Source organism: Platichthys flesus, chromosome 2 (genome assembly GCF_949316205.1).
Source record: "Platichthys flesus chromosome 2, fPlaFle2.1, whole genome shotgun sequence".
Classification (NCBI taxonomy): Eukaryota; Metazoa; Chordata; class Actinopteri; order Pleuronectiformes; family Pleuronectidae; genus Platichthys; species Platichthys flesus.
The window spans coordinates 17167774-17188090 of record NC_084946.1 but is presented as its reverse complement, the minus strand read 5'-3'; the positions used below and the strand labels follow the sequence as shown (position 1 = coordinate 17188090).

The 20317-nt window shown below is 41.7% G+C and overlaps 3 protein-coding genes across 5 annotated transcripts; 1 reads left to right on the top strand and 2 right to left on the bottom strand.

Annotated features, from left to right (window-relative positions):
• Positions 1 to 4954: 4954 nt before the first annotated feature.
• LOC133973871 (probable G-protein coupled receptor) lies at positions 4955 to 9383 on the bottom strand. The gene is made up of 2 exons (XM_062411956.1): positions 9185 to 9383; positions 4955 to 6829 (listed from the first exon to the last, which is right to left on the bottom strand). Exon 2 carries the CDS (start codon positions 6720 to 6722, stop codon positions 5448 to 5450), a length of 1275 nt encoding a protein of 424 aa, XP_062267940.1. The 5' UTR covers positions 6723 to 6829; positions 9185 to 9383; the 3' UTR covers positions 4955 to 5447.
• Positions 9384 to 10393: 1010 nt separating this feature from the next.
• Positions 10394 to 13990, bottom strand: LOC133967279 (uncharacterized). 2 transcript variants are annotated; one of them, XM_062402640.1, is made up of 6 exons: positions 13717 to 13990; positions 13226 to 13395; positions 12963 to 13119; positions 11880 to 12049; positions 11460 to 11688; positions 10394 to 11172 (listed from the first exon to the last, which is right to left on the bottom strand). In XM_062402640.1, the coding sequence occupies exons 2-6, from the start codon at positions 13379 to 13381 to the stop codon at positions 10970 to 10972; spliced, it is 915 nt and encodes a 304-aa protein (XP_062258624.1). In that variant the 5' UTR covers positions 13382 to 13395; positions 13717 to 13990; the 3' UTR covers positions 10394 to 10969. The 2 variants fall into 2 exon arrangements, with proteins under 2 accessions (XP_062258624.1, XP_062258616.1); XM_062402632.1 differs by lacking the exon at positions 13717 to 13990 and adding an exon at positions 13542 to 13709.
• Positions 13991 to 14144: 154 nt separating this feature from the next.
• rrp9 (ribosomal RNA processing 9, U3 small nucleolar RNA binding protein) lies at positions 14145 to 20297 on the top strand. 2 transcript variants are annotated; one of them, XM_062402610.1, is made up of 15 exons: positions 14145 to 14345; positions 14496 to 14590; positions 14677 to 14789; positions 14878 to 14945; positions 15183 to 15224; positions 15736 to 15862; positions 15973 to 16097; positions 16212 to 16304; positions 16413 to 16513; positions 16598 to 16732; positions 17477 to 17539; positions 17635 to 17792; positions 18000 to 18079; positions 18201 to 18274; positions 20150 to 20297. In XM_062402610.1, the coding sequence occupies exons 1-15, from the start codon at positions 14265 to 14267 to the stop codon at positions 20250 to 20252; spliced, it is 1458 nt and encodes a 485-aa protein (XP_062258594.1). In that variant the 5' UTR covers positions 14145 to 14264; the 3' UTR covers positions 20253 to 20297. The 2 variants fall into 2 exon arrangements, with proteins under 2 accessions (XP_062258594.1, XP_062258603.1); XM_062402619.1 differs by having other exon boundaries at positions 14148 to 14345; positions 17635 to 17780.
• The last annotated feature ends 20 nt before the right edge of the window (positions 20298 to 20317 follow it).

Genomic DNA, 20317 nt, shown 5'->3' with positions numbered 1-20317 from the left:
ATCAGTTCCACTCGGAATATTTAGCTATTAAGAGATTTAAGCGTTATTGCCTTGTTGATTTCATTGATTGGAATTTTATTGTTCATTCATTCCATTCATTTTCAAGTCTTTCTTGCAGTTAAATAGCTGCCTGTTGTCAGAGAAGGAGTCGGGATGCAAGACTCTCCTGCCCCCCTCTGGCCTATGATAGAAATGAAATGAACTCTTAAAATGAATCTCCTCAAAAATCTAGACTGGCACTCAACAGAGCCCAAATCACTGAGGCTCATCAGTTTCCTTGCATTTCACAAACTCATAGATATGGGATATTGGAAATTTGTAGACCTAAATTAAATCATCCTTCCATTGAGTTTCGTTGAAAAAAAAAAACAAGAAACAAACAAAAGGACAGAGGTGAAAACATCATCTCCTTGGTGGAGACAATAATTCTGCAGATGCAGCTTTATCACTTTAAAACACATCTTTATTACGATATTTTCTTTAGTTTGTACTCTTATGGAAAAATCTCATAATAATAGGACACTGCAGTGCTCCGTTACTGAAATCAAATCTTCTCTGCACCTCAGATGCCAGGAGAAATAAAACCCTAAATGTCATAAAACCTTTTTACGTAGTATGGGACAGACACAATCTATCTCTTGTTATCGTATATATATGATTTGTTTTAAAGCGTTTGGGAGCATCAAATCTAATCTAAAACAGGGCTGAGATAATGGTTTACTGGAAAGCTGTTAATTGTGGGTGTAAGGATGCATCACCGCCTTGGTTTGCTCTGTCACCATCAATCCCAGTGCAGAAGCAACAGGAAATTGACTGAATCATCCCGATACCCTCCTCTTTAGGTCCGGATACTGTGAAAAGTGTCGTCAGGACTTCGCACTCTGTTTGGTGTAAAACACCTTTCGCAACAAGCTCTTAAGGGAAAACACTTTCACCTTGTTCGACCTTCGGACCCATTAACCCGACACGCTCAGTGCTAATAATAGTCCAGGTTTGAATCCACAGAGTTAGACATGATCACACTTTTCTCAGCTACTCACCTGACCTTCGCCACAGAAAGCCATGTCACACTCCTCATCATCGGCGTCACCAAACAATGACCCCGTGCAGCAGCTGCTAATGTGATAATCTGGTAAAAATTAGGTAAATAAAGAAGTTAATTTATTAAGAGGCATCAATGTTGCATAAAAGCATGAGACCTTTGGCTTGAATAGGTTTTAAGAGCTGTTAATCCAAGAGTTTGACTCATGCTCCAATAAAAAGTAATCAATTATAATTGATATGAGTCAAAAGAAATGCATGATAGCATTCAGTGAATACATTTCTACCAACAAGCAGTGCATCAGTTCAGAGTTTAGTCTAAACCAATTTAACTCTACACAATGACCGAGGCACAGTCTCCATGGCAATGATCACTCCTGCCTGGTGGATGAAGACAGAGAAAGGACACGGTGCATCGATGAGAGGTTCCTGTGTTGGTGCAGGAGACGAGGGTATGCTAATGGACTGCACAGCCCGGCAGATGGGCTTTGTTTGAGTCCCTGTCTGCACAGGTGAGGTCAGCAGAGAGGGTGAGTGGAGAAGAGGAGGAGAAACACAAATGTTCCAGCGGATCATCACCTTCACGCTTATCTCAAGACGTCACATGTTGAGGGTGTTATCAAACCCAGGGAATTTTCCCCCCAGAATTTTCCGTTATTGTTTTGTGAAACAGTCAGCACAGTGTTTCCACACAGCCACGCTTTGGAAAAATCTTTCTACTGTCTACAGCCATTTGAAAACACAAAAGAGATCTAGGATAATATTTGATCTAAAATACTCAATTAAAACTATATATACATTATAAGACAACGCTGGTTGGCTATTTCATCTGGCATAATGCTGGTTGTTATACAACTATAGTAATGCATTTAACATATTATGTAGGGTGTTATTCCCTGAAAACTAATCTCGGAGGGATGAGGCGTGACCCGAGAAGGACCCATAACATTTTGGTGTGGCTGCGGATCAAGGGATGGGGCAGGTCATTTTGTTTCACCTTCTTTAACATTGTTAGTTGTGATGTTTTTCCATATTCTTTTGTGGATTCCTCAAAGAGAGATTCATGGATGTTAATGTTAAAACAAACTGATATTCATGCGTGTGTGCAGATCCAAATGAAAATTCAGATCCAGCAAAATGACACTGACCTTCATAAGGAGACTGTTTGGCCTTGGCGGAGGTATGAACTCTACTCAGTGCCATTCCAGCCTGTGCATGTGACATGCATCACTTCAATTCATTTCACTTTTGCAGGCTGAAAGAGGTGAGAGCTGATTCCTCATACCAAAGATCTATAAATTCACATCAGACAGTGGAAATGTGTTTTTAACCAGTGTTGCAACCGCAGTCCATCCCCTCTGTTTCCACCAGCAGCAGCACCACCACCACCAGCAGCAGCAGCACCACCACCACCAGCAGCAGCAGCAGCAGCCACAGCCGCAGCTTATAAGCAGGATAAGGGATGTCAGACTGTCGGTCTGTCCAGCTGTTTTCAGTACAATAGGTCAGACAGATTATCTGTCATGTCCAGTTAACAATGCGATCACTCATCTCTGCTGTCCCCGTCTAAATCCACAGCAGAATAAAAGATACATTTACAGAATGAGTCTGACATGGTCATGTGCTCGACCATTTCTCAGCCGGGAGCCTGTGACATGAACATCCCGGCTTCGGCTCCTTAATTAGTTTGCGGGAGCTGAGTGAACAGGATGTGAGGTTGTGCCGTGTGACCCTTGTGAGGTTCGGTTGTCACGTTAAATGTGTACGTGCAGGTCTGAGGACACCTTCTCCCTTTGATTCCTGAGGAGAGCTCCTCTCATTATCGCTGCCTGTGCAGCAGCAGCAGCAGCAGCAGCAGCAGGAAACAGCCAATGTACTCGCTTCAGCAGAGTTAGAAAAAAACACCCTCGGCTCAGTTCAATGCCTGAATCCTCATTTTCTATAGAGAGCCGACGTGTGTTTGATCCACGGTGAATATGATTTGCAGAAGAGGCGGACGCTCGATGTGATTGTCTTGATTTAATAGAAATGGCCCCTGAGCTGGGGGGTCTTTCACTTTAATTAGCAGCTCAAGAAGACGGCTCAGACTCAAACATTCATTAAAGTGAGTCACACACTCTGGAGGCGGGCTGATGAAACGAGCAGTCAGCCTCTTTGAAGTGTATTTGCATCAACCGTATCGCCAATTTCTCACCGACTGATATATATCGAGTTTTGGGGGGTTTATTTTTGAGCTGAGGTACAAAATATGGATTTCAAATTTTGTGACACTTCCTTATAAACTCTTAATCTCACAACATATGATGCTGGCAAAATATCAAAAGATAAATCTTGATTTAATCTGTATCTTTGCCAACTTTTGTATCTCATCAGGAGTTGAAATAAAAATGTGTCTATTTGAACAATTAGGAGCACATCATGAGTTTCACATTAATGTCTAATAAGTATAGAATAAAAACTATTACAAATTATTACTATCCATTTCCAAAATATAAACAAGGCCTGAATCAATGCCTTCCTCCTTTTCGCTTTCTACCTTTTTCACACATGCACTGTCTTCTCAATAAAGGCAAAAATGCATAAAAAAGAAATATATATTTAAAAGAACAATTCAATTATGCATAGGGGCTTTACATTTATTCAGCGACATGAAATCAGCCCTGAAAAATATCTCCTATAAATGATCCATAGTTTTAAAGCTTCTTCTTTATACGACTGTGGCGATGACGATGACCTGATGATATGTAATATGTGCACAACAAACCGGGATTGAAGTGTCATCATTCATTTGTGCTTGTTCCAAGCTGTGTTTTATTATGTTGGCTTTGATAATAGCTGCACTGCTTCTCTGCAGCACTTACACAACTGAGTCTATGGCCAGACACCATAAAATGGCACAGTGTTATCTTGCTTTTAACATATCTGGACGTCAATAAATTACTGTGTGTGTGTGTGTGTGTGTGTGTGTGTGTGTGTGTGTGTGTGTGTGTGTGTGTGTGCGTGTGTGTGTGTATTCTGTCTCTACTGACTGTGACAAGCTGCATCAGAGCTACTTATCAGCAAGTTTTTTTTAATTGTTTAACACATTTCTAATCTGTTTATGTGTTGACTGATTTGTGTCTCTGGATGGCGTTCACAGGGTTTATGTAAATTTAGCTCGGCGTGCGCTTCTCATTTGTCCCCAGTTATCAGCGTGTCTATCCGATGTTATCCTTTAATCTGAGCCGCCTCTTCCTTCAACACATCCAGCACATAAACATTAAAAACATGCCATCAACGTGTCTCCAGCGATCTGCACAGAATAATAATGATTAACTCACTTCAACAAGAGCATACTATACAGGACTGCATCAGAATTTGACAAGTAAATCATATTTATAGATAGATGGATGGAAATGTGGTTAATCTGCCAGTGTTCATATATGAAGAGGGTATTAAATACAAGCATTTGAGCTGTTATGAAATGGTATTTTCTCCTTATATATAATCCTGGGCTAAGCGGGCTCTGTCTTAGTCACAAATGGACATGGAGGTCAGGAACCAGAAAACCACAGCTCGTCTATGCAGAGACAGAATCAGGATGCACATGTAGATATGATGATACAGGTTTTCTATAGTGTTCATACACTGATGGGAAACAATTATTAGACTGGACATGTGACAGACTTTTAAGTGGAAGGCGATTCTTTGTTTTGTTTAGACTTTAGAGCTTTAAAACTGTAAATAATAATAATAATAATAATAATGAAAGTGAAAACATTTAAATGATTGACTGGGCAACACAGTATATTTTTGTCTTTTTTCACAGTGTATTACCTGCTGATGATGTACAGTCAGATTAAATGATTTAAATTGTTTATTTTCACATTTAAAAACAAATTCTTGAACAAATAGTGATGTGTCACTTCTCTGAGTACAATAAATACGGTTTACAGAAATCCTTGTCACATAAATACAACATGTCAGCATTGAATTACTATCTACTTGTATAGGGAACATAAGTGGTTTATTTGTACAAAAGTAAGAGGTCACCATAATGTAAGAGAAAGTCACTGCTCATTTTTGACAAATACTCAGATGTGTCAATATTGTCTTTATTCACTGTTCGAGTATAATGTGATGACTTTTATTGAAATAGATCTACTGATTGCAGATAAACAGCACATTGCTTCAGTAGTGAAAATAAAGTGTCCCTTATTAGATCAGTAAATATATAACTTCTTATTTTACCCATAAACTGTAACAATAAGTAATCTGCCCATTATTTCACTGGGAGCCATCTTTAGATAAAGATATCAAAGTGCCAAGTATAAAAGAAAAAAAAACTGTGATTATTTCTTGGTGCTGTATCTGAGCTTATCGTTTCTATTAACCCTGTGGCACAACAGTGAGGTAGATATATATATCTAACCAAACTCTTCTGGGATCTGCCCCGGTATCCTGAATCCAGTCTGCCCAGTTTGATCCAGAGTGTTCCTGGGACTGGGTGTGGCAAAGCTTGCTCGTGTCTCCAACGTGCAGCTGGTCCTGTGGAGGAACTGCAGGAAGTTCTCGGGGCCTGAGCCGTCGTGGCTGGACAAAGCCAGATCCACGGGCCGGGCCGCGTAGCAGCGCCGCAGCTTACAAAGCTCCTCCCTGATCTGACGATTAAGAAGCCCATAAAAAAATGGATTAATAGCAAAGGAGGAATAGGCCAGCCAGATAACTGTCTCCTCCAGGTCCTCGGGGATGATGGGGGTTGCATGTAGCGTCAGGTGGAGGTGGAAGGCAAAGTAAGGCAGCCAGCAGATCAGAAACTGACCAACGATTAGCACCAGAGTCAGAGCAGCTTTACCACCGCCAAAGGGACGGTCACGCATCATCCTGCGTGGGGTGTTCCGGGTTGTGATGATGGTAGTCTGGCTGTTTATTGAGTCAGAGCGAAGCTTCAGTTGATTAGCTGTCCAGGAGGGCAGAGGTCCATGCTGGCGGGCGGCCACACGTGCAACCTTGTACACGTTACAGTAGACAGCAAAGATCACAACAGCTGGCAGACAGAAACATGTGACACTGAAGAGCACAGAGAAGATCCGTCTGTGATCACTGTGGCTCCAGTGCAGCGAGCAGTGTGCAGCACTGATGGTGCTCAGGCCGCCATTGGACGGCCACCCAAACACAGTGGACAGGCCCAGCACGGCAGAGGTCACCCACACCATCACCATGACAGCCGCAGTCAGCTTCAGCGTCATCTTCACCTCGTAGCGCATAGGGTGCACGATGTAGTAGTAACGCTCAACGCTGATGGCCGTGATGGTCAAGATAGAGGCAGCTATGAGGATCACATTGAGGAACACGTACACCTGACACTCCAGCATAGTGAACACCACGCCAGCAAAGTACGGAGAGCTCGACACAATCCCGAGAGGCATGAGCAAGATGGCACAGAGCAGGTCAACGGCACACAGGTGACAAACAAAGGCGAATTTCCTGAGATGAGGGGCTTTGATGACAACAACCAGAACAGCAGTGTTGGCCAGAAGTGCCAGAACATTCATGGTCACCATGAAAAATATCCCTGTCAGGTCCTTGAAGCGCGGGTTGGGAAGGGTGCCCAGGTGTCTGCTGGGTGCTGAGGGCACTGGTGCCCATGCGGAGGTGCTGTCATTGTAAGCAGGGTTCAGGAATGAACTGTTTTCCTCCATGATTCATAATAAAGCTTTCAAAGTGCACACCTGTTCTGCAGACTCCCCCCTTGTTCAGTGATGAGGCCACAGAATCCTTTAGACATCGAATGAAACCAACTTCGCTCCTGTGAAGAGAAAATAAAATCCATTAACACAGGATATTCAACATTTGTGGAAACTCATGTTCAACTGGGTTAATTGCATTGGCAGGTTTTTAGTGTCTCTTTAGGGAAAGAAGCTGTGAACACAGCACTGAGGTATTGTAGCGATCAGTGAGACGGTCACTGTGATTGGACGGCAAACATGCAAAGGCTCATGGGACTGTTTAGTGTCCTGGATACAGAGCGACATTATATTTAATTTAGAGCAGAGAAAGTTAAGAGCCACAATTACCACCCGGTGGCCGGCTGCAGTAAAGGTAAGAAATCCTGACTCCTCCATGTTAGTGGAGGGGGTGTGGCTAAAACTAAAAAGTCAAAGTACAATCTCCAATATTATTTTATCAAAGAAACAAATGTGTTCCTTGTCATCCCCTGATCGCTACTGCAGACTGTGGCTCTAAATATGTGAGACGGAAAAGTTCGTAACTGGGATATTTCGGCTTCATTTCTGGATCGTGGGAGGAGGAGGAGACTTCATCCATCTTCATATAGAGACCACGGTTTGGAGTCGATATATGACCAATAGACAATCTCCATTCGCTCTCTTTTTGGTCGCTCAATGCTCGTCAATGTTCACCAGCGAGTCGCAAGCAGTGGCCATCTGAGGCAGAATAAAACAACGCAATGACATCATCAGGACAGACAAAGCTCCTCCAGACAAGACATCACTGTTGGTTTATTGCACTAAACATGACCAGATCTATCTTAACTAATTACTCGCAGAAATTAGTTTTATTCATAATCTTTCCTCCTACCAGACATCCACAGATCCTCACTGCATTATCATAACCACACACACAGTACACGCATATACCTTGTAGGTGTTGGGCGGTTAATCAATAACTGTTCTCAGTATTTGAGGGGATATTTTAGAGGGGAATGCTCTCTCTCTCTCTCTCTCTCTCTGTGTGTCTGTGTCTGTTTAGCGCGAGCGACTTGATCAATAGGAATAATTCATGGAGGACACGCCGTCTCTCCTCTGTCCGTCCCTGTCCTTTTGAAATGAAAGATAATGAGTGTGCTTGTTTTAGCCCAGCTGCAGGGAGTCGGCCACATTGATTAGTATGTGTTCAGAGTCACCCTGCATCGCACCATCAAAGAGGAAACATCCCACCCGCCGAGGTCTGACCCCGAGTCATTGTGCGCTTTCTCATGAAAAACAGCTCTGACTGAATACATGTGCTTACTGTATGTTTAGACACTGTGCAGAATGTAACAGCCTCATTTGTACACTTTCTTTCCTGTCTACACATAATCAGGTTTCACATGAACGACTGTGGAAGATGCTGTGTCCTCAATACATGGGCCAGTGATCCACTGATGCTCCCTGTCCCCTGCTGTAATCTTCTCTGGTGGACAGCTATTGGCATGCCAAACATTTGCTCTCAGATTGATCCCCAACAACAACATGTACAATTCCAGGCACGTTATGTAAGGGTGTCCTCGTTTTCACCGTTTTTCAGCCTCAGCCTCAGCATATGCTCCATCCACGTTCTGCTTCTGAGGGGATGATCATTCTCAGCCAGTCTATTTATTTATTTAATCTCCTCTTATTATTAATTCATGAGAAAAACATGCAGTGCATTGAACCTTTGTCGTTGTTCCTTACATTTTAGAAAGTTAGATAGACTTTGTGATGATTTTTCAAGTTATGCTATCAACCAGTTTTGTTGCATTTATGTATATCAATTGATTACCATTATTTTTTTAATATCAAAGACAAAAAAATATATAATTTTATAAATGTATATATGTATATAGAACTGAACTGAAAATAACAATGCAAATTGTATTAATCCAATATATATAAACAGAGTCTTACAGAAAAAAAACATATTGCATGTGTTCCAGCACATTTCTATAACAGGTATATAGGCCCTGTTCTGTCCACTAACAGAATGAGTAACTATATGAGGTTTGGCTTTGTTATTCCTGATGCTGTAAAGGTTAACAGCTGTTAATAGTGATCATTGTTTTCAGATACGACAGGTTATTAATATCATTAGCTCCCTCTGAGTGTTTCTAAATATTTTTGTGTCTGTGTTAACTACACGGACTAAACGTCTGCAAGTTCATTAGAGGTCAAAATCTCACCCCATCGTAATATTGCAGGACTTTGCAGAGGTTTGCAATGCACAGTGGTCCCTTGATACACTCAGAAGAATATTCATGTACTCTCATTACAGTATCACAAACCAATCTATCTTCATGTCAGTGTTTCTTCTTCAAAGTAAGTTTGATATAACTGTAAAAAGAAATCCGTTTGTCTCTACACGACCACTAACTCAACTCTGTCTTAGCAAGAATTAAAAAACTTACCAAGTACCTCTTACATTTTGGCTGCAGCTCCACCAAAACAAACTTTTCCTCTGAGTCCTTCCGAAGCTTTGCGGTGACTCGTTGTGAATCCTCAGGGGCCAGTCCTCAGGCTTTGCCTCCAGCTCTGGAGAAAGTGCTGATCCACTTGAAAGAGCTCTCTCAGGAACTGAGTCGTCCTGTTGCAACTTCTGATGAAAACTGCAATTTTTCCCCCAAAGAATCAGACAAATGAAGCTTGAAAAGAGACCCCAGGGCGAGCTGGGACTGACAGAGAGAGAGAGAGAGGGAGGGAGAGAGAGAGAGGTGATGTGCTGCGGGTTCACTGAGACAGAACAGCTGGTTTGCAAGAAGGGAGGGGGAGGAGCCAGTGGTTGATGATTGTTCACATTGCATCTTTCAAAAGAGATGACTGTCAATCTGCCCCCCCCCCCCCCCCACACTCACACACAAACACAGACAGACACAAACCCACTCGCAATCATATTCATTATGAATCTTTAGCATATGGATTTAAATAAATAATAATAAACCGAGCTTTGGTCCCCATGAGCTCCACTGGCCCTGATAAGGTCAGTGCTTATGCCTTAAATTCAGTGTGTAGAATGTAGTGACATCTAGTGGTGAAATTGCATGTTGCAGCTGAACACCCCTCACCTCACCCTCCTCTTCCAAACTTGACAGAGAACCTGTTGAAGCCTTCAGTTCTCATAAAAACTCAAAAGGTGTTTAGTTTGTTTAGTCGGATGTACGGTAATAAACATGTCGTCCTCCGTAGAGGGAACCCACTCCTGATGTAAATATAAAGTATTTATATATAAAGGGCCCATTCTAGGGTAAAGAAAACAACAATTCGTACAATTTTGATGAAACACTAGTGAAAACCAATGGATCCCTTTCACCTAAATCTTACACACTGGACTTTTAAGACATAGCAAGAATTACAACAAACACACTTGCTCTCACTCTATCTTACGTCAGTCAGTGTGTGGCTGTGACTGTCAGATGGTGTGGATCCTATTCCATAAAAAGTTTCACTTTACATCAATTGCATCCTTTAGGAAGTGGGATAAATCCTTGGATGAATCCTTGCAGGGCGTGTAAACCTTTATATACAGTTACTAGTGTAAACAGAGCGTAGCAGTGACATCTGCTGGTCGCAGTATAAGTAAAAGTATATTCCTGATGGAACACACCACACCGACGGAGGGATTCAAGTGTTCCAAAGGTTTATTGGCCCTTACATGGTGAAGCACAACAAACAGAGAAGTAGAGTAGTAGACGTTGTGGAAGCAGGAAGATCACTTCTGGCGTATTCTAAAACTACAAAAGTTATTGTTCAAAAACAGGATCACTTGATGCATTGCACAATTTGTAAAGAACAAGGTACAAACGAGATCTCTATCATTTCAAACAGTTCCTACATTAACAAACAACGGCTGAATAAATGTGCTCGACTTATCTAGACACAGCCACGTACTACCGCAACTGAAATAACGTTTTATTGTCGATTCCACATTATATTTTATAGTGCCGTCCAATGACTTAATTTGGTCACCGCACTAACCTTCACACTTTTTGAACATACAGTACAACCAACAAGAACAACTGTCAAAGTAAAAAAATTAAAAATTCTGAGCGGAAAAAAACTAATAGTTAAAAACCAATTGACAACAAAGACTAGATTCCATTACTGAATAAACTAGTGGATTAACAAAGATAACCTGTCACACGTTTCTACCAGACACGAAAACCAGCAAACCCACAAATAAAGACATACTTGAAATGCTATAACTGAGAGTCACTTCTCATTGGTTCATTTTCAGGCAGGAGTGACGCATCTTGGCAAAAGCTTTGATCGATCATCACTTTGTTTTCAGCTTTACTCAAACCCATCCTCTTCTTTAACAGTTTGTCCTCGTTATTCAACTTTGTGCGTATCGCAGTCTTTATTTGGCTGCCGTCAACACCGAACTTGACGGCCACATGCTCTGGAAAAAGAAACATTATTTTGTTGAATCAACATCAAATATAACGAGCAGCACTGTGCGCTTACTATTTAATGATCCTGTTCAGACCGGGTATTAACATCCGTCCTGAGAGAACCAATCACAGGCCGTCCGTTTTAAGTTCCTCTTTTTCCCGCTTTGCTTACACAGCAAAAAAAGGATATGGCCCTCATAAACCCCAGACCACCTCTGATCGGAGTGATCGGATCGCAGGATGTTAAAATCAGATCTGAACTGAGCCAGTGATGACCAAATGTTCTGTAACTTACCAATTATATTCCTCAGGATCTCCGGTGGTAGCTGAGCCTTGTGACAATCATCTCCAGTGAAGGTGTTCCTCCGGCCCTGCAGAGAGTGCGTGGCCAACGTTTCTCTGTCGAAAAGTATCATCAGCAGCGCTGACGTGTATTTTTTGTAGTCCGCGATCTCTGCGATGCGCTCATAAAGGTTTTTTGGTACTCTGAGATTCTCAGCGAGAAATAGAAAGCTGTTGTCGTCCTGAGGGAAAAACAAAGAAAAAATTTGTTCCACATATAACAAAACAGCTGTCTGGACTCCATCCCTTTTATCATGTGGTCTGCTGTTGGTGAATCTGATCATAAAAACATCTTCAAACTGAAGCACAGACAGTGAACAAGTTGAATCCTCTCAAAATTGTATAAGAGCATGAGGAATATATGACCTCTGACCTCTGGGATGTTATGAACTGCCCTCATCTCAGGCTCAGCCAGGAAAGAGATGGATTCATCTTGAGAGTTCTGAGGTTCAACTCCTGCTTCGCCTCCTTGAAGAACATGATCCAGGGTGACTCGCAGTTCATGTGCCGTGTGCCTCATCTGCATCATGAGAGTGTTCATTTCTGCAAAGTGTTGAGACAGATTAGAAATGTTGACGCTGGTTATTCTTCTTTAAATCCTTACAGTGTATGTTTACAGTCTAAGCTCTGAGCTGCTTTAGGAATGATGAGATCATAAATCCAAGTTCTGCAGAGCAACCACAAGTCGGTCAAAACATCTGGTGTCACACAGTCCAGATGTTCATTTGAAAACCGTCTCTACATCTCGTTACTTTGGTGGAGAAAAACTAAATGGATTTGATTGGGCCACATATTTAGATATTCATATTTTAGGCTCAAACTATGTGAGATGGAAATTTTAGGAGAATTCGAAGAGATATGAATGGAAATAAATAGTCTGTGAAAGAAAAAAAACATTTAAATCCATGTTAATATCCATTCATTGATTATTGGATGATTGATTTAATAATTATGTTAATTAATGCACTATAAATACATTATTTTATTTATTATTTATTTAATTGGAAGTTAATTAACTAGCATCAAACTACACTGTACTTTCTGAATTAAAGTTCTAACTTTAATTTGTACAAACAAAGTTTTTTTCATTTCAAAAGGCTTCGACCTTGACAATGCAACATGTGTACTATATGTTTATTGACGGAATACAACCTTGTCTTTGTGTCATTATATCTCCCACATTTACAAAAGTATGACAGAGATGACACCATGTTCCATCTACTTGTGTACTACGTGTGTATCACACAGAAACGACCATCTATGTCCTGTACACAGACAATAAAGTTGAATTTGATGATGGAAGAAAGCTGTGATCTAAATGAGTCACCAACTGTGTGGCTTCAACAGACATTTATATTTATATATATATATATTTACACACATCTTTTATATAGAGTTTTGAATGATGTTTTTTTTTGTACATTAATTGATAAATTAATAAACCATCCGTTCCCACCTTTCATCTCCCTCAGCTCCCTCTCGGCCAGGATTCTACATCTGCGTTCATATTTGAGTTGAGCCTGCAGCTGCTCGATCTTCATGAGGAGACTGATGGTGTCAGTTCTGATACCCGGACTTGAGATGTGTTCCTCGTCAAACTCAATGTTCTCGGTCTGCAACACGGTAACAACAGTTCAGATCAACACTTGAGTTCAGATCAACACTTGAAATGAAGATGGCGAGGCTGATGTGCTCACTGACACACTAACAGACCCCCACCTCGTTGCTGTGGAAGGGGGAGTAGCTGGACTCCTCGGGCAGCCCATACTTCTCCACCTCTGGACCACAGCCAAACTCCGCAACATCTGGACAGACCTTTATCATCTTCATGGGCAGCTGTGCTTGGCTCGTGCCTGCGCCTCGCTTGGGTGGCATGAGGATGGAGAACTCTTAAAGAAGAAACGTGCAAAGTGAAAAGCGATGTGGAGACAGGAGATGGGTGGTCAGCTGACTCCTCAGACATCTTTTTTCCCCCTGCACAGGTTGAAATCAAACTTTTGGGCTCAACTTTTTTCCACTTCTCTCTTTTACTCACGATTTATCTTAAACTTATCCGTGAGAGACAAGGATGAAAAGTTAGTTCCTATCGCATCCAAACCCCCCAAGCCTCCGGACTCCCGAGCCTCCAGCTGCCGACAACGAGGGACACAACCTGTCCTCCAACACATTACCGACACACTATCACTGCGTGGGGTCGAGAGGAGGCTCACCTGGCAGCTCGGCTCCACCTCAGGGAGAAACGGTGAAGACACTCACTGAGGACAAAGCCAGCGCAGTAAACGAAAAAATACTGCGTAGTAGAGGAAGTAGTAGTACTACTGCAGTAGTACACTACATGGATCCTCCTCCAATTACCGCTCAATTAAAACATCCACGCAAATCATTTGCGGTTGAATATGCGTGAAATGCTGAATGTTGAGATTATCTCTCACCACGGAGGATGCACATGTTTGTATTATGACCGTGTTTAGATTTTTTACAATTGTGTGCGGAACTAATTTTCGGAAACTTATTCCCCGGGGGAAGAATTTTACCAAGTACAGTTTCCTGCTGAGGGAAAATGATAAGTTAAACCAATGAAAACGCACAGTTTGACCAAAAGGAGGGACAACGGTGAGATACCGTTTCCAGCAGCCTATCAGCGCCTGAGATGAAGCAGGGTTGCGCTTCCTAGTTTGGTTGGCCTGTACCCATGTGGGTTCAGAGCTGTGTTGACTTGTGGAGCAAAGTGGTCTAGTTTGAGACGCCTCGTTTTAATATGTCGTCTTTTTTTATAAAGTCGAAAGACAAACCCAAATCAACAAGAAAGGGGAAACTTATAGCCGCGCCGAAACGAAAAGTAAGTTAGCACAACTGTTAGCAAGGGAGCTAGCTTGCAGTTTGACTCGCCGGATGTAACCTGTCGCTCAAACACGTTTTACACAGTTTTTTTTAGCGCTCACTTATTGTTCGTATAAAACTGTAACACCGGTGTGTTCTCCTGCTGCAGGCTGATGGAGATCCCGGGGCGAAGAACAAACTGCGAGAGAAAAAAACCAACGCCAGATACAACGAGGAGATTTCCAGCGACTCTGAAAATGAAGGGTGAATTTTCCTCATGTGTTTTATTATAGACACGAATTCATTATTGCTCCCTAGCTGTTATGAACTTGTTGTGTCCTTGTGCTCAGCCCCATCGGGTCCAGGAAGAGACCCGTCGTCGAGGAGAACGACTATGGGGAGACTCCACAGGAGAAGAAGCTGAGGTTAGCCAAACTGTACCTGGAACAGCTGAAGGAAGCAGGTAAACTCGTGTCTTCCATGTGGCAGTCAGGTCTGACGGCGTAGTCCGTACAGGCGTTGGTTTATTGTGTGATGTCTGTCGTTATCAGATGAAAATAAAGCAGAAGCAGAAGACTTTGAGACGGATCTGGTCGCAGGAAGACTCGAAGAAGAAGTGGTAAGTGGGACAAACCAGTACATTTGATTTAGGGCTGGCCGATATGGCCAAATGATTTCACATCAGTCAACAACACGCTAAATGTCAGATTGTTTCTTTAAAGTATATAGCATGATTTATGTTCCAGAGTGAAGGTTGTAGTTTTAAACTCCTCTTCGTCATTGATCTTGGATTTAATGTTTAAGATCATTCACAGGTCTGTGTTATTTATCTTTGTGTGCATGTGTTTCTCCTCAGCTTGAACAGAAAGGAAAACTTCAGCGATTTATTGCCAAAGATGTAAGTACATGAATTTCAATGTCTGCGTCAGGGATGTCCCATTGACTTCAACACACACTCCTTTATTAACAATATTGGAACATACAAAACACAAAAGTGGCTATGTAGCCTTCAGGGGATAAATATAAAGTAAGACTAAGGGCTGTGTGGCCTAGTGGTTAGAGTGGTGGTTCTCAAACAAGAAGGTTGCCGGTTCAAACCCCACTCTCTCCCATCATGCCGACGTGTCCTTGGCAAGATACTGAACCCCTCGCTTTGGACAAAAGCAACTTACAAGTAATGTAACATGTAATATTAACATTATAAAACAGAATAGTGGCATGTGGGAAAATTGTGAGATTTGAGTTATCATGTATAATTCACTGGCTGCAAATGCAATGTACACACACATGCTTTGGTACCGAAGTATCGGTTCTCGTGACATTCCTAGTCTCGGTTATGGTACCTGGGTATAAAACTGTTTAAAAACAAATGGCATTTTATATTTGATTTTTCCCTCTTTCTGTTTTAGCTCGTACAACCAGATGCTTCAGAGATCCGTTTGTTAAGAGGACACAAACTTCCAGTTACTTGTCTGGTCATCTCCCCTGATGACAAGTGCATCTTCTCTGCTGCCAAAGACTGCTCCATCATTAAATGTTAGTATATGATGAAATCCTATGAAGCCATTTTATGAAACGCATAGTTGCCAAAGCTTATAGTTTGTTTAGGAGTGCAAGTTTCAGTTTCCTTTTTCATACATCTAAAGGGGATGTGGAGAGCGGGAAGAAACTGCACACGATACCCGGTGGAAGGAAGGGTACGGAGGATCGGCATGTTGGACACACAGCCCACATCCTCTGCATGTCCATATCATCAGATGGAAAATACTTGGTGAGTTCAGTCAATATATTCTGCTTTTGTCGGTTTTGGAAAAACCTCCATATTTAACCACTAGCCAAGAGCTTCCTCATATTGTATTACCAACAACTATCTCCATCTTTTCAGGCGACTGGAGACATGAACAAACTGATCATGATCTGGGAGGCAGAGACCTGTAAACATCTTTATAAATTCACAGGACACAAAGGCCCTGTGTCGGTAAGCTTTCCTTCCCTCTCTCATCCATTTAACAATATTTACAATGTTTTTTTTTTATCTTCTATCTGGGGTTTATCTGTCAATCATAAACTGCCTCTTTCTTCTCAGGGTCTGTCTTTCAGGAAGGGATCTCATGATCTGTACAGCGCATCTCATGATCGCTCAGTCAAGGTCTGGAACGTGGATGAGAATGCGTATGTGGAGACTCTGTGAGTAACTAATAATTAATCTCTGCTAAAACTCGCATTTCCTCTTGATTGTGTGAAAGTAACTGTAATTGTGGTTCTCTGTAGCTTTGGGCATCAGGATACTATCACAGGACTGGACTGTTTGAGCCGTGAGCGCTGTGTGACCACAGGAGGACGGGACCGCACCGTGAGGGTGTGGAAGATAGCTGAGGAATCCCAGCTTGTTTTCCATGGCCACGAGTGAGTCTCTCTCTTTGTCTGTTGCTTGTGCTTCTGAGTCACACTTGTTTAAACCAGCGAGGAACCAGTTTACATTTGTTTAACGTACTGGTAGGTTTGTAAATGGTAAAAAAAAAAGGATCTTAAATCAGTGAAGGTTCACAACAGACTTGATCAATTCTTCGGGAATTTCTTTTTAAATGAAGATCTCCGCCTCTTCTGAAGTAGTTCACAAAAACACCCTTTGGTAATGCAGATTTTTAGGCCCCTAGTATTTATTCTGCTCATGGTTCCATCACAGGCCAGAGAGACAAACTGTTATTAGAATTGCAGTTAGTAGAGCACAAGCCTCCGCAGAGACCCAACAGTCCCCTCAGGAAACCACAATTAAAGTCAATAGATCTATCTGCATCAAATGCAGACGCACGTAAATATCAGTCCCCTAAATATGCCAGATCTTTTAAAACTTTATGCTCCATGAATTATTCTCTTAGAAATCAACAAAACATTTAAAAAAAAAAAACAATCTCGCAACGTTTTAAAGAAAGTGAAAACAAACTCTGTATCCGGCTCCTGATACGAATAAACTCCGATTAAAACAGAACCTCCTTGGTGGTAAAAGTCATGAGGTGTCTTCAGTGTCTATTTAATATCTTGTACCATATCAATAATTCTCTCTGCATTGGTCCGTTGTGACTAACTGATACTTCTGACACTCATACGATACCCACAGACTGACATCTTTATTACTCTGTCCACCTACAGGGGCTCAATCGACTGCATCCAGCTGATAAACGAGGAGCACATGATCACAGGAGCTGATGATGGGTAAGACGCGAGCTGCAGTTTAATTGTCTGTGACCTCACCGTGCTTACAGATCCACTCATGTTGCCCTTTCTCAATTTTCCATGCACAACCTCAGCTCTGTGTCTCTTTGGAGTGTCAACAAGAAGAAGCCTCTCAGCACTGTGAAGAAGGCGCACGGTTGCCATGGTGACGCGGGGCTGCAGCAGCCTCATTGGGTCTCTTCAGTGGCGGCGCTTCACAACTCGGACACCGCCGCCTCAGGTGCCTGTGGCTGTGAGAGTCCTCTTCACAAGCTTTTTAATAACACATCAAAATGTCCAGGATGCTTTCAAATAACTTCTCATTATTTCTTTAATAAAACTTAATCAACATAATTAATATATTTACTTATTTTAGTGTCATACTAGTACATACTTGTAAATGTGACAGTTGTTTCATGTGTCATGCTGTCTTTTAGTAACAATGTTTTTTTCTGTACAGGTTCACACAACTCACATGTGCAGCTCTGGAAGTGTGGCCAGAATTACCGTGGGCTAGAGCGTCTCTTCACTGTACCAGTGGTAAGCCCCCACCTCCTCCTCTCCTTTGTTGAAATGCTCATGTTTACGTAAGATGTGTTTTCCACATCAGCTGCATTTTCAAAATGTCTCATTTTGTTTCTCTGTCTGCTCTTGTTCCCAGTCTGGTTTTGTCAACAGTCTGAAGTTTTCGAGCTCTGGTCAGTTCTTGGTGGCAGGAGTTGGACAGGAGCACAGGTAACTGAACTTAATGGTCATGTTTCCATAGTAACTGTCTTTAAAGTTGCTCTCAGCTTATCAACGTTATCCCAGGCTCACTGTCGGTGATGTCCACTGGATGGCAGTGTTGATCAGTTGGAGAGACTCAAACGCTGTAGTTATTTACACTGGGTAAAATTAGTGAGCTTTTCTTTGGATTGTAATATATTTTAATTTCCTGAATTGAGAATATGGCAGCACTATGGTGCAGTGGTAAACACTGTTGCCTCCTGGTTCTTAATCCCGGTTTTGCCGCAATCTTTCTGGGTTCAGTTTGCATGTTCTCCTCATGTTTGGATGGATTTTCTCAGAGAGACAATCTCCAAACCAATCCAAAGACTTGCAGATTGAGGTTAGGTTATCTGAGACTCTAAATTGGCCATAGGTGTGGATTTGAGAGTGAATGGTTGTGCTGCGATGGGCAGGCGACCGCATTGTCAACTGGGATTGGCTCCACCCCCCCACCCCCCTGTGACCAGTAGGAGGACAAGTGGTATAGATGATGGATGGAGGAATGATTTGAAAATAATCTTCTTCTCTCAATTCTGTCAAACAAACATCATTCAAGAAAGAGTCAGCACAGAACCGACTGGCTTCAGACTAAATAAATGTATATGCCAGAGCAGTGTGGTCATGTTGCTGAACTCATATGTCAGTATATTTCATGCTACACATTTACATATATTTCATACTCACTTACCCTGAGTGTGACAACATCAGTCACCTTTAAGGAAAGTTTATCCTCTAATTTGATGAATAAATTCAAACACGTCTCCATGAATCTGACCTTAATTTGAATTTTAACGACTCATAAATGTTGCTGTAATTAGATTTGCAGATTTTGTTTGTTATGAGGGGTTTTCTGCTTCCTAAAGTTATTAAAGCACTGTAATTGATATCAGAGTGAACATTCTAGACGTATCCTGAAGGATAAAGTTAGTAATTTCCCTCTGTAATAGGAATTCAAACCGCCAGTCTCCTCGGGCCTACCTCCAAACCTGACAGTCAAATATAAGTTTGGCTTCAGTAGAGCACATACGCCCGCCAAGGCCCAACAGGCCCCCTGAAATCCAAATCTGCCATGTTTGACATAGTTCTTACACTATTACATAATATAAACTGTTGAACTGTTACACGGTTTTAGCCCTATTTGTTACCATACAGCATCTGATAACATCATAGCACCCTATGAAACCACTTTTTAAGTTCACAATATATAGACTTTTATTTGGATCTGCACCACATTTGCACACACTCATATATCAGTCCTCCAGATATAATTTTGAAATCAAGACCCATGCAGTATTTCCTAAGAAACTGGTGAAAATGGCCATAAATGCCTTATCTGAAAATTGTAATTGCAGTGATTAGAATCAGTCCCAGGTCCGCGGCCAAATGTAATGTGTTCGTTCTTGGTCGTTGTCCCATCCTTCCTCCAAGTTTCCTAGAAATCCAAATTGGGTTATCTTGCTGATTAAACTAAACAAACAGACAGGGGTAAAACATCACCTCCTTGGTGACACTGATCATTTCTGTGAGAGTTTCTATTTGTGATCTTGCACAGTATTTTGAACATTAGGTTATATTTCCTCTGATGTCTGATTTGACATTGATTCTTTTCTTGTCGCACAACTGATCTGTGTAAAGGCTTGAGACTCGACAGGATGAGGGTTAAACACAAGTGTTTACTTTTGACATCGTCTGATGTCTATGTCATAGTTCGAAACTTCAGTCTGTAAAAGAGAGTGGGGTCATGAAACAAACTTTGATCCCTTTTAAGGGTCTGTTTCGAATCTTCACATGTAGTCAGTTTGGTGTGAATACGTCTGATTCTCAGTTTCTGTCTCTGTTCAGGTTGGGCCGATGGTGGAGACTAAAAGATGCCAAGAATGGGATCTATGTTATTCCTCTGAAAAGAAAGCCTCCAAATCCAGAGGAAGCCAAAACAGCTGAATAGTCCAATAGTTATGTGCCTTTTTGTAAATTAAAAGTTTAAAAACTACTCACGTTTCAAGTCTGTTT